Source organism: Engystomops pustulosus, chromosome 6 (genome assembly GCF_040894005.1).
Source record: "Engystomops pustulosus chromosome 6, aEngPut4.maternal, whole genome shotgun sequence".
Classification (NCBI taxonomy): domain Eukaryota; kingdom Metazoa; phylum Chordata; class Amphibia; order Anura; family Leptodactylidae; genus Engystomops; species Engystomops pustulosus.
Window position 1 is genome coordinate 159,366,536 of NC_092416.1, and position 14,285 is coordinate 159,380,820.

A 14,285-nucleotide genomic window follows, 5' to 3' on the forward strand; every position below is an offset into this window, starting at 1 on the left:
TGCACTGCAGCAAGTACAGCCACCAGCAGATCAACCAGAAATCAAATATATATAACGCTACTGTAGGCGTAAGTAAGCCGTTTGTATTCTCCTATGGCTATTTTCTAGCCAAGTATTACAGCACACTACTATGCCAGATGAGATGACGCTGAGTTATGAAAAAAATAAACGTAAAATAAAAAGAAACTGGCAGACTGTGCCTAATTGAAATACAACCCCGGGCCCTAATAAATTTTCCCACTTCGGTCTTTGTGATGGATATGTGCGTCACTAAAACACAGTGGTCGCAAGTCTGACTCCAAATTGCTCCCAATTTGATAGTAGATGCACTGCAGCAAGTACAGCCACCAGCAGATCAACCAGAAATCAAATATATATAACGCTACTGTAGGCGTAATTAAGACGTTTGTATTCTCCTATGGCTATTTTCTAGCCAAGTATTACAGCACACTACTATGCCAGATGAGATGACGCTGAGTTATGAAAAAAATAAACGTAAAATAAAAAGAAACTGGCAGACTGTGCCTAATTGAAATACAACCCCGGGCCCTAATAAATTTTCCCACTTCGGTCTTTGCGATGGATATGTGCGTCACTAAAACACAGTGGTCGCAAGTCTGACTCCAAATTGCTCCCAATTTGATAGTAGATGCACTGCAGCAAGTACAGCCACCAGCAGATCAACCAGAAATCAAATATATATAACGCTACTGTAGGCGTAATTAAGACGTTTGTATTCTCCTATGGCTATTTTCTAGCCAAGTATTACAGCACACTACTATGCCAGATGAGATGACGCTGAGTTATGAAAAAAATAAACGTAAAATAAAAAGAAACTGGCAGACTCTGCCTAATTCTACTCAAACCCCTAATAAATTTTCCCACCTTGGTGTTTGAGGTGGATATGTGTGTCACTAAGAGCTAAACACAACGGTAGCAAGTCCCCCTGCTAATTCCTCACAATATGGTACTAGCTGCAAATAAAAAAAAAAAAAAATTATAACGTTATTGTAGCCCTAAGAAGGGCTGTTGGGTTCTTTTAGAATCACTCCTGCCTAACAGTAAGCTAATAGAACACCCTAACGCTTTCCCTGAGCAGCAGCAGCTCTCTCCCTAGCGGCATCCAGACAGAGAATGATCCGAGCAGCGCGGGCAGCGGCTAGTCTATCCCAGGGTCACCTGATCTGGCCAGCCAACCACTGCTATCTACGTGTAAGGGTACCACGTCATGCTGGGTGGAGTGCAGAGTCTCCTGGCTTGTGATTGGCTCTGTTTCTGGCCGCCAAAAAGCAAAACGGCGGGAGCTGCCATTTTCTCGAGCGGGCGAAATACTCGTCCGAGCAACGAGCAGTTACGAGTACGCTAATGCTCGATCGAGCATCAAGCTCGGACGAGTATGTTCGCTCATCTCTATTTGAAACGTCTCTGAGTGATACTTTTTTCACTTTTTACCCCACACCGCTTTGTGTGTGCCCTAATATATGTATTTAAAGGACTTGAATAAGTCGGCCATTTTTCTTTCCTTGAAGCCTATTTTAAACCGATTACCAATGGACTGTTAGGTTAGCATTCACATTTATCAACTTTCCAGTCATCAGTAAAGTTAGGAGCTTGTGTCCAGTATTAAACCGTGTCAACATTGACAGGAACGTTGATAATGGTCTAACATCCTAATAACAATTGTAATTTGGATCCTTTGGAATACATAATGAACAGGAATACCATGATGATAGACAGGACATTTATGTGATTAAAGATTCAGATACATAAAATGGGGGAGATTTATCAGCAGAGTCTGAGAACAGAACCGTTCTAGTTGCCCATGGTAACCATTCAGAATTCAGGTTGTAATTTAAAATCAGCAATGGGAAAATGAAAACTGAGCTCTGATTGGTTGCCATGGGCAACTGGAACATTTCTCAGGCACTTCTGATAAATCTCCCTCAATGTTTCTTTGAGAACATCATAAGAGTATATCCCACAAATCTCTATCAGGTGAATAGGTATTAATTGTTGGTTATTACAAAGCTGTGACCCAAGTGGTCACAAGAACAAGTAGCTCATGTCCTCAATTATTGCTCAGCATTGGATTATTCAGAGTCCCCCATCGTGCGCCGACGTATGATAGGCCCGCCGACTGCATATTTGAAGCTCGCCTCTTGATGTATTGTCAGGCTGCCCGATTCACGCCCCTTCCCTTAACGCCCCTTCACGCCCCTTCACGCCCCACTGGCATGAAGGTGGCGGATGGAACAAATAATTGCAAGTGCTAGCAATAAGCTAGCATTTGCGATTATTTCAGGGCCTGACGTGGCGCAGAGGTCCTGATAAATATGAATTTATGAATAACCCCATTGACAGTAAGACACAGACCATGATGATATAAGAGTTAAGTTATTGCAGGATTTGAACCTATATCCTCAGTGTCAGATGTTACTAATACTTCCATAAAGAACAGGAGCAAAAGTCATAAAGGTTGATATACTGTACATTTACAGATATAAGAATATTGAAAACAATTACCTTTTGCAAAAAAATCGCTGCAAATCTGGAATTTTGCCAAGGGTTCACCTGCTGCATGGCTTAGGAGGAAGACATTATAGACAAGTCCAATCACTAAGATTTTCAGCATTTTGACAGCTATATGAAACAAGAAAAACAATGAATCAATTGATTTATCACTTACTTATGCACAGAAATAGTAATCCTTAGGCCTTATTTGCATAATCATAGAGTGCTTTCCGGCTGCTAAACATTGGACTCGTAGTCTTTTGTATGAAACCCATTGGAGAAGTGATTTTCCAAGCCACAAACATAGGGAGGAATCAGACCTGCTTTCTGATTTGTGGTCTCCCCGGCAGGTGGTTTATGCATGGGGACATGGAAAACTAACCATGGCTGTGTGCATGAGACCCCGGAAAGAGAGGGCACAGTGTGCTAGTCATTGAAGAAATGGCTTGCACATGGCTTGAAACCACAGCTGTGTGCATGAGGTCTAAGCAGTTCCACATACCAGTTATGGAAACAGACTTATAAATGTCCCCTATCATCCCCAGTTTACAGTAGGTGCCTCTTGTCATTCCTAGTATACAGCAGGTGCCCATTGTCAACCCCAGTATATAGTAGGTGCCCCCTGTCATCTCCAGTATACAGTAGGTGCCCCTTGTCATCCCCAGTATACAGTAGGTGCCCCTTGTCATCGCCAATATACAGTAGGTGCCCCTTGTCATCCCCAATATATAGTAGGTGCCCCTGTCATCCCCAGTATACAGTAGGTGCCCCTTGTCATCGCCAATATACAGTAGGTGCCCCTTGTCATCCCCAATATATAGTAGGTGCCCCTTGTCATCCCCAGTATACAGTAGGTGCCCCTTGTCATCGCCAATATACAGTAGGTGCCCCTTGTCATCCCCAATATATAGTAGGTGCCCCTGTCATCCCCAGTATACAGTAAGTGCTCCTTGTCATCCCAATATACAGTAGGTGCCCCCTGTCATCCCCAGTATACAGCAGGTGCCCCCTGTCAACCCCAGTATTTAGTAGGTGGCCCCTGTCATCCCCAGTATAGAGCAGGCGCCCCTTGTCAACCCCAGGTTACAGTAGGTGCCCCCTGTCATCCCCAGTATACAGTAGGTGCCCCCTGTCATCCCCAGTATACAGTATGTGCCCCCTGTCATCCCCAGTGTAAAGTAGGTGCCCCCTGTCATTTCCCAGTATTCAGTAGGTGCCCCCTATCATCCCCAGTATACAGTAGGTGCTCCTTGTCATCCCCTGTATACAGTAGGTGCCCCTTGTCATCCCCAGTATACAGTAGGTGCCCCCTGTCATCCCCAGTATACAGTAGGTGCCCCCTGTCATCCCCAGTATATAGTAGGTGCCCCATGTCATCCCCAGTATACAGTAGGTGCCCCCTGTCATCCTCAGTATATAGTAGGTGCCCCATGTCATCCCCAGTATACAGTAGGTGCCCCCTGTCATCCTCAGTATATAGTAGGTGCCCCATGTCATCCCCAGTATACAGTAGGTGCCCCCTGTCATCCCCTAGTTTATCATAGAGATCCACCCAGTCCCCTCTCAGTCCCTGTCGGAAAAGTGAATGAAGCCTTAAGCAGCCTTCTCCCAGCTACTTGTTCTTACTGACAACAGTAACTTCCTTTGCACTGTGCAAACACTTTTATTTGCTTTACCCGATGCAATTTGTTTGAGAAATTTTGATGTCTGCAAACATAAAAGCGTTTGCTTCTGTTTTCACATAACATAAAGTGCAACATTACTTTATTATTATGGCCGTAATTAACCAATATTGATACAGGTAGACACACGTACAATGACGCACTGGAATCAAACTGAGAAGATTCAATCTATCTTTAACCCCTTATCACCGACACTAGTTTTCAGCTCAATGACCAGACTCGATTTTTCAAATCTGACAAGTCTCACGATAATTGGTTATAACTTCGGAACGCTTTAACATATCCCGGTGATTTTGAGAATGTTTTCTCGTGACACATTGTACTTCATGTTAGTTATAAAATTTAAGTGATACATTTTGCATTTCGTTCTGAAAAAAAGTGAAAATTTGGCAAAAGTTTGTAAAAATTCTTCATTTTCCAAGTTTAAAATGTTCTGGTTTCCAGACAAGATGTAAAACTACCCAAAAAGTTTGATAATTAACATTTACAGAATATCTGCTTTATGTTGGGATGATAATTTATGCTTCCGGTCATTTTTCTAGGATGTTATGAGGTGCAGAACTTTAGGTGCGATTTTTCTTATTTTCATGAAAATTGCCAAAACTCACATTTTGACGGACAACTCAGCTTCCAAGTGACTTTGAGAGGCCTAAATAATAGTAAAACCCCATAAATGACCCCACTATAGAAACTTCACCCCTCAACGTATGTAAAACAACTTCTATTAAGTCTATTAACCCTTTAAGTGTTTCACATGGGTTAAAAAATATGGACCTGCGATTTAGAAACTATAGAATTTTTTTGGAACATACATAGATTTAGGCCAAAACTGAAATTTTCAGAATAAATTAAATGATGAAACGCTCTGCAACGCTTGATGCCCAATTCCTCCCGAGTGTACTGATACCCCATATGTGGTGGTAAACTGCTGTACGGGCGCACGGCCGAGTATAGAATGAATGGAGGCGCCATTCACAGCAGATTTGTATTGTCACATTGTACGACCTATACATTTTTATTTTTTTTGGTAATACAAACATATGAGGCTTATTTTTTATGGGATGAGATACAATGTATAGATAATTTATTTTGGGAGTCTAAAGCTTATTCTTGAGATTTTATTAACTATTTCAAGGGGGACACAAACAAAATCATCAATTTTTATTTTGGATTGTTAGCATTTTTTTTCCCCCCGCTCACCGTAATGTAAAAATAATATTTTATCTTTATTCTCTGGTTCACTACGATTGCGGTGATACCTCATTTATATAGTTTTTCTTATTTTTGCTTAATTTTCCTGAGCAAAACCAATATTGGAGAAAATCGCATTGTTTTTACTATTGACAACTTTTCAGGGCCATAACTTCTGTATTTTTCTGTTGTCAGATCTGGTTGAGGGCTTATTTTTTGCGAAAAGAGTTGTTCTTTTCAGTCGTATCATATTAGGGAACGTAACTTTTTTTTATCACTTTTTAGAACATTTTTTGTGATGGTGTTTGATGAAAAATTGTATATTATGGGAAGTTTTCCGAGTTTTTTTTTTACATAGTTCACCGAGCGGGTTCAATATTGATTTAGATTTATTGTACAGATTAATACGGACGTGGTGATACCAAATATGTATGTTTTTGTGTTTTATTTACTGTATATGCATTTTATGTGTTACTGGGGAGATTATGGGACTTTTATTTTATTTATTTATTTAATTATATTATAAAAAGTTTTAATTTTTTTTTTTAACTTTTTTACATTTTCTACTTCTTGGCTTGAATAAGCGATCATCCGATCGCTTATTCAAGCCTTTACACTGCAATACACTTGTATTGTGCATGCTCAGTTACTTACAGCCGGGTCCTGCCAGGATGCAGGACCCGGTGAGAAGAGGAGCCGACAGCCTCGGGTCACTCGTCGGGACCCGGGGCAGCGGCAGGAGGGGTCCGATCCACGGGGGACACACTTGCACGCCGCGGTCATGCTTGACCGCGGCGTGTAAGGGGTTAAACACCCGGGATCGGAGTTTTTCCGATCCCGGGTGTTAGTGCCGGGTCTGGGCTGTGATATCACAGCCCGACACCGGCACTAAACTGACCCGATGTCCCGAAATCTTCTTCTGACGCGGCGCCGTAGGCGTCGCGTCAGAAGAAGTACCCTTAATGACCGCCGTAGAATCCCGATAGGGCGGTCATTAAGGGGTTAAAGAGGTTTGACCAAGGCACCATATTATTAACCCCCTACCCAAAGAAAGGGAACAAGAGCTCTGAAATCAGTGCGGTTCTACGTGTGGATATTGGATAACATTAAATGTTGGCACAACTAATGATGGTCTCCCACTGCTAAATTGTATCTTATGCACTAAAAATCACTTTTTCCCTTCTTGCCCATGGTCATTTAATTAAAGTAGTAATTGAGCATTGGTGTTGCACATAAATTACTCAAGGACAAAGCACTTTCGATGAACTCCAGCTACCACGTAAGTAAATGTACCCCAGTGTGTGTGTAGTCCTAAGCAGGGCAGATTCTAGGGTATTTGCTGGCCTGATATCATGCAATATTTATTGTACAATTTATGGTTTGTGTGAACTTTTGATCACTTATGGAAACATTTTATTTTAAACAAGGTGACAAAAACACTGTTTTACACTATTTGCTGATTATTTCTTTTACAGTGCTCACTAAAGGGGTTAAATTATATAGGAAATCTATCACCAGGATGAAGGATTGTAAACCAAGCACACTGACATGCAAGTATGTGTCCCCTCAGGCAGGATCTGGTCTTCCAACAAGTCCTTGTTTTGAGGAAAAAGGGGCTTTATACATTATGCAAATGAACCCAAGGGGCTCAATGCTCCATTAACACCTATGGAACTCAGAGCACCTTGGGGTCATTTGCATAATTTTTAAAACTTTCTTTAAGTAAAAACCAGGGCGTAAGACGATAAATGAAGAGCACATCATACCAGAGGTATCCTGATGGTAGATTTATTTTAAAGATCAGGTTGTTACAAACACAGGGATACCAAATACGGTTGGATTATAGAATTTATCATAATAAAGGTTTATTATTATAAGAAGGATTGAAGGAAATAAACAGTGCAAAACATGTGGTGCTGCTTTAGTTTTAGAGGAAATGGAGATGTGATAGTCACAAGCTTCTGTTCAGGACTGGGTGTTCAGGACTTCTGTACCTGCTCCAAACCTGTTACCAGAGCTCAGTGTCCATGTTATATTTTAGGACATTATCAGAAGTCAGAATTAATATAATGATATATTTAAGGTACGTTTGACACCTGACCTCTTGACTATGACACCTGACTTCTGAATCTGATACCTTACTCAGTTACCTGTCTATGACCTCTGACTTTGTTGCTACATACTGTACTGTATTTGTAACCTACATCAAATTCTATATACTATAAGAAATTGTTAAATTCCCTTCTATAAGAACAAAAGTCAATCAATGCTTGTCTCTACAATTCACATTTGTTGTTTCTTATTTTATTAGATTTACTGTATCTGTCTCTATTTACTTGATTGCTAGCTCAAATGATCTCTGAGTTTGATTTCTGACTTCTGGTCAGAAATCAAACTCAGAGATCATTTCTGTATCTAAGCCAGCTAGGAAATAGGTACAATGGGGCACATTTACTAAAGCAATTTCACCAGTTTTCTGTCTGATTTCTTTTTTTTTTGGGGGGGGGGGATTTCTGGTGCTCAGTGGGACTGTGCACCAGATTTAACATACAAAGTCTGACAGAAGTATGTTGCACGCCCCATGTTAAAGGTGCACCAAAAACAGTGGTGCACTGTGTCAGAGCAGTCGAGAGGGCACCAGATTCATGAAGAACATGTTGTAGAAATCCTGAATCTGGCGCCACCTGCACACTACACAGCCAAACTGCCCGGAGTACAGACTGTACTGTTCTTAGTAAATGCAGAAATAGCTGTTTTACATGGCTTAAAAATACAATGTTATGATCTATCAATCTGACTTCTGACTATATCCTAGAATGGACACTGGATCGGAATATCTGACACTGTTGTCATCAGAGGGGATTCTGTGACTCTAGAACCTGTAAAACAAACTAGGCCTTTAACTGGAGTCCTATTATTACCCCCCTCTCCCAACCACTACCTCCATTGCCAGCAATGACTGTGTCTATCTGATGTTCTTGAATAACTATAACTGGACCCTAACATTGATCCTTCAAAAAAAAGCATTTCTCATTCAAATTCCTATGAACTGATTAATGTACAGCTTATGATTACAAAAAAGTTTATCTTTAAGATAGCAAGACAATAATTTGTATAGATGATAAAAGGTATAACCAATTATACAACAGCAAAGTACCTCTGACATGGAAGGTCCCAATGTCTTGTGCAATGCTCGCTATCAAAAGGCTCCCTGGTTGTTTCACTCATATATACCCGGGCATGAAAATGGCCCCATTGTTCAGTAAAGTATGAATTATATGAAGACACTGTTATCTTTAAGAGATTGATGTTCTTCCAAGAAAAAAGATTAGTAAATGTCATATTTATCTCCTGCTTATTGTTCTTGCTTATGCACTTGGTCACCAGCAATAACAATATACAGATGGTAAGACGCGTGCAAATTCATCTCTGAAAGTTTAATGTATACAATGAGCTAAAAAGTTGAACGAAGATTAAATCAGTAAAACTTAATAGGGTTAACGACATTGATTAACTATTTTCACAATAGATAAGCGATGACACAACTCTGTACATACTCAGCTGTTCGCAGTTGTGATCTGATCCTGATGATTCATCTCAAAGTTAAGTCATTGATATCTTGAGCCTGCTAGAACACTTTTATTTTAGCATGTACTGTAATTGGTGTAATTAGCAGACCCGTTAATTTCAAGTTTGGCCAACTTCAGCCAAATCTGTATTTTAAATTCCTATTCAGGTACTTCAACCCAGACCCCAACCAGTAACACCCATAGTCGTCATTCGGAAGTTTCCCAATGTAACTACAATCTTCTAATCAGGTCACCTTCTGTCCGGAGTAAGGTTCATTGCTGCCTGCTTGCCGCTGATGACCTGATCTGAATTTTAAAATCCTGTTTTGGTTTTAAAGCCCAACCCCAACCAGTAATGCCCTTGATCAGGGGAGTAACTATTACTATAAACCATAAATTATAGTCGGGGGCCTGGAACAGACTTTGCACTGGGGTCCATCAGCTTCTAGTTATCAGGGAGCAACCATCCTCCGGTGCCCAGTGCCGCCAGCAGTTTGATACCGGCATGCGGCCCCGGCACCAATTTCAAGATTCAACAGGTGGAACTTGAGCTGAACCTGGCCCAAACTTCTAATGAAGTCCCAAAGCATTAATTCTAAGCAAACAAATGGATATGTACTCCATGTCTGATTCCCAAAAGCAATACATATGCAGCATAGAGTTTAAATAGAAAAAATAATGTTATAAGATCACAGCAGGCACGACCAGCTCCAGGTTCTGTTAGCGGATTGCCATTTAAGGGCAGGTCACTGCTAAAGAAAATAACTGGCCACAGGATTAGGGTGCCTTTAGGGTTACCAGAATTGCAACTTTTCCCAGTAGTTCCCCATACATAAATATACTGGTCTTTAAAAATGGCCTTTAAAAATACCATCCAGGGAATTTAAAAGACAGGCCAAGTGGTGACCACATGTCCGGAGGTCTTCACTGAGGCCTGATTGGCAGAACCAGAGTCCTGCCCTTAAAAGACATGTTACTTACCAAGAACCGCATGGGACCTTCTAAACACACCCTGACCTGCTGATCCTAGAATGGAGGGGTCAGCTAAGTTTATTTTAGTTATTTAATCACTGTGCTGCATTGTGGAAGAGTTGGCTTTGTTGTGAAGTAGCTCCTGAAGCAGTCACTCACTCCCCAAACTCCCTAATATGGCCAATGACTGATTAGTCATTTTAAAGAATCATTTTTGTTGAAAGCTGTCGCGATCCCGTGGTGCATTGTCCGACGAGGATTCGGGTCTGCCACGATTCACTAAGCTTGTGCGCTGAGGTCCGCCGGAGTTCACCTGCTCCTTCCCGGTGCATGTGAGTGCTTGATATTGTGACACAATTCCTTTTTTAAATTCTGCGGCTTTTCTGAATCTGTCGGGTTGAACGACAGCCCAATTTCTGTAGCGTGCAAGCTGGCGCCGATGTGCCAAAATCCAATTGCATGGACCAAAATCCAGGGGCAATTCGCAGCAAAATGGAAAACGCCGGGAAACCCGACGAAAATACGTCTGACAGACCCATGGTAAATGAGTTCCAATATGTTTTAAGTGATACGGTTTTGGGGCATGTATGAAGACTGGTATATGTCTTCTTGCCCTGCGGGTTGCCTCATCCTTAATTAGGTAGACAGCCTCGGCAGTTCTCTCAACAATTGATTCTAGCATGGGACTTGCAAGCTTACATGCCATGTTTCTGGCATGAGCAATGTTAAAATCTGCAGACTCCAATAGCCTAAGTTTTGTGCAAATTGAGGAAAAATGATCCAGGCCAGTGTGTTGTGCCTTTTTCTATGCCAAAACTGTATTGTTACATTCCCCTTATGTGCCAATAACCTGATCAAGCCTCTTTTGTAATCGGTATGTTAGCTTTAATAGTAAATCTGTTGTTGGATGAACATGCTGCCTAGACATGATGCAATATCTTACACAGTTCCTATTGGCATAATCACATTGAAAAGTTACATAAATATTGCACAAATCCTGCAACTCGCCCTGCCAGGACCTTGACATTTATGAATACTAACATAAGGTTTTGGCAGGGGGCGATAGAGATCACGTGACCCTCTATCTGCGGCCATTTTATGGACAGGAATGTCTGGCTGATGAGGTAAAAGACAGGAGACTTCACTTCACATACAATACTTTTCTCAGTATATCATAGTATTATGTAGAATTAACCATTTTTATTATCTCCACCGAATCCAGGCTATCAAAATAGAAACATGCTTATGCTATTCAGCTATTTATGGATATACAGTATTATACAATTTTGGAGGTAGAAATTAAAAGTGGTGTGACTGGATGGCACTCACCGATCTTCACCATCTATGGGTACCATCCTTTGTCAGTAAGTTTTAAAGGAAAATCATTACTCTCTTAGGTATAAACCTTAACAATATTCATTGATAGACATATAGCAATCCAAAAATCAGTTTTGTAATGTTTCGGGACCCAACAAGGCTTTGATCAGACATGAGATAGGAGAACTAGAGGTAGTAACTGTTCCACAGGCCAGCTGTAGCAGTAGTCGTGGCTTAAAGGGGCACTACATCAAGCGTAGCTTTAAGACACCACAACTGCTCCAGAGGTTCTGTAGAGCTGTTACTACTGCTATTTCTCCTATCTCTTCCCTCATGATCTGTGTCTGAGGAAAGACCTGTTGGGGCCTGAAACATTACAAAACTGTATTTTGGTTTGAACTGCAATTGATAAAGATTGCTATTGTTTTTACCTAAGGGAGTGATGATTTTCTTTTGAAAACTTCACCGATGAAGAACTGATTATTGCTTAGTGCAATCCACTTTCTGTTGTCTAATACAGGCGGTCCCCTACTTAAGAACGCCTGACTTACATACGACCCCTACTTACAAACTGACCTTTGGATGTTGGCAATTTACTGTACCTTAGCCTTAGACTACAATAAACAGCTATAACAGGTATCACAGGTGTCTACAATGAAGATTTATTGTTTAATCCTGGTTCTAATGACAATCCAACATTTTTAAAATCCAAATGTTACAGAGACCAAAAAAAATTTGGCTGGGATTACAATGATAAAGTATACAGTTCTGACTTACATACAAATTCAACTTAAGAACAGACCCTATCTTGTATGTAACCCGGGGACTGCCTGTATATAAAGCTGAGTGTATGTGTGTGTATGTATGTATGTATGTATGTATGTATGTATGTATGCCCACTAAAGTTAACCATCACATTTACAGTAACTAAATTTTGCACAGCCCCTCTCTATGTCTCAGGAAATGCTATAGACTAGTTTTTCACCCCACACTTTCCAAAATATACTTATTAAAAACCATAAACAGAAGCCATTGTCTGCTGCTGCTGTGGCAGTTAGAAGCTGAGCAGTGATTGGTTGCTATTTTCACACATAGAAGTGTAACTATAGGTAACTATAGGCAATGAGTAGCTTATTAAAGCTTATGTGTGAGTTAACATGAATGGAGACAGAGACAGACAGGGAGAGCGAGAGACATACAGGCAGAGAGGGAGAGTGAGTGACAGAGAGACAGGCAGGGAGAGCGAGAGACATACAGGCAGAGAGGGAGAGTGAGTGACAGAGAGACAGTCAGGGAGAGCGAGAGACATACAGGCAGAGAGGGAGAGGGAGTGACAGAGAGACAGGCAGGGAGAGTGAGAGACATACAGGGAGAGAGGGAGAGTTAGTGACAGAGAGACAGGCAGGGAGAGTAAGTGACAGAGAGACAGGCAGAGAGGGAGAGTGAGAGACAGGCAGGGAGAGCGGGAGACATACTGGAAGAGAGGGACTGTGAGTGACAGAGAGACAGGCAGGGAGAGTGAGTGACAGAGAGACAGGCAGGGAGAGTGAGACAGAGAGGCAGGCAGGGAGAGTGAGTGACATACAGACAGGCAGGGAAAGTGAGTGACAGAGAGACAGACAGGGAGAGTGAGTGAGTGAGAGAGAGATGGGCAGAGAGAGTGAGAGACAGAGAGACAGGCAGGGAGAGTGAGACAGAGAGACAGGCAGGGAGAGTGAGACAGAGAGGCAGGCAGGGAGAGTGAGTGACATACAGACAGGCAGGGAAAGTGAGTGACAGAGACAGACAGGGAGAGTGAGTGAGAGAGAGATGAGCAGAGAGAGTGAGAGACAGACAGGGAGAATGAGTGAGTGACATACAGTGAGAGATAGATACATAGATAGATATAAAATATATCTTTTCGTTAACCAATTGTATTTTGTTTTAGCTAAGAGCAGACAATGCTGGAATCTACATCTAGTATACCATAAGTATCACTACATATGGATAACAACACCACAGCCGTACTCTCACAACATTAGTCTTCAGTTAATGGAATTACATATGAAAGTCTACAATGAGTGTGCCAATGTTTACTCAAGGAGATTGGCAGTGCAGATTATTCTTTTTGGACAGTTTTACACATTTGTGGATTTAGGTTCCTCTTTGTTACATTTAAGCTGTTGACTAAGAAAAAATATCAATAAATAGATCAGTGACAAAGTGTTCCTGTGGATAAGTCACTGAGCTAAAGAGTAAGCAGATGGGGCGGCCAAGGTTTACAGACTATATTTGCTTGAATTTAATTTACCTGAACCTCTTCCATGTGTCAGGGCCGTAGTCCTCTCTATTCCTGCAGGATTTTTTGAGCAATAAAGACACAAACCACATAATTACGGAAGCAATAGAGAATATATCCCCTACCTCCGCACTATTTACTGTCACTGCTTGTCCCTTTTGCAAATGTTACTGAGTGTTCAGTAATGTTTACAGTATATTCTCAGACATGTAGATTTTTTATTGAAGGGTGTCAGACCCTGGATTCTTTCCTACAAGATGCTATACACACAATAATATTTGCTAAGCCACAAAATTTGGACTGGATGATCTCATTGTATGGTTACATCCTAACTAGTGATGAGCCAAACCTCAACCTGGGCTTGGTCATTAGATGTTTGGAATAGGGTCAGGTTTGGATCAAACTTATCTACCTTTAAGAAACAAGTCCCTTGACAACTGGGCGTGACTAGAGACAAGCAGCCCCCCCCAGGGAACGACTCCATCATGCATCCCTCCCATGCATCATTCAACCTTCCATCTCCCGCATAGCTGTAGAAGAAGAGAAAAAACAGGCGCTTCCTGGTGCAGGTAAAACTTAAGGAGATGTTCCTTTTAAATACAGTAGTGTGCTCACCTTGATGGGTTGTGCGTGCAGGCACAACGCTGTGTCAGAGTATAAAGGGTGCTGCCTAGTCCTCACCGGCAGTAAGGGTCTCCGGTACTTTGAAGGATATAGATGATCCAAGGGGAAGAAGATTGGGATTCCACTCTCTCCAGACCGTTG

General features: G+C 41.5%; 1 protein-coding gene across 1 annotated transcript in view; it reads right to left on the minus strand.

The window, feature by feature from the left end:
- Nucleotides 1-13,589, minus strand: part of LOC140066149 (uncharacterized) — a 77,538-nt gene extending 63,949 nt beyond the window's left edge. The window contains exons 1-2 of the mRNA XM_072113689.1: nt 13,533-13,589; nt 2,524-2,640 (exon numbers count right to left, since the gene is read on the minus strand). Coding sequence (XP_071969790.1) covers nt 2,524-2,632 — 109 coding nt within the window. The 5' untranslated portion in view covers nt 2,633-2,640; nt 13,533-13,589. The remainder of the gene's footprint in view (nt 1-2,523; nt 2,641-13,532) is intronic.
- Nucleotides 13,590-14,285: the final 696 nt, after the last annotated feature.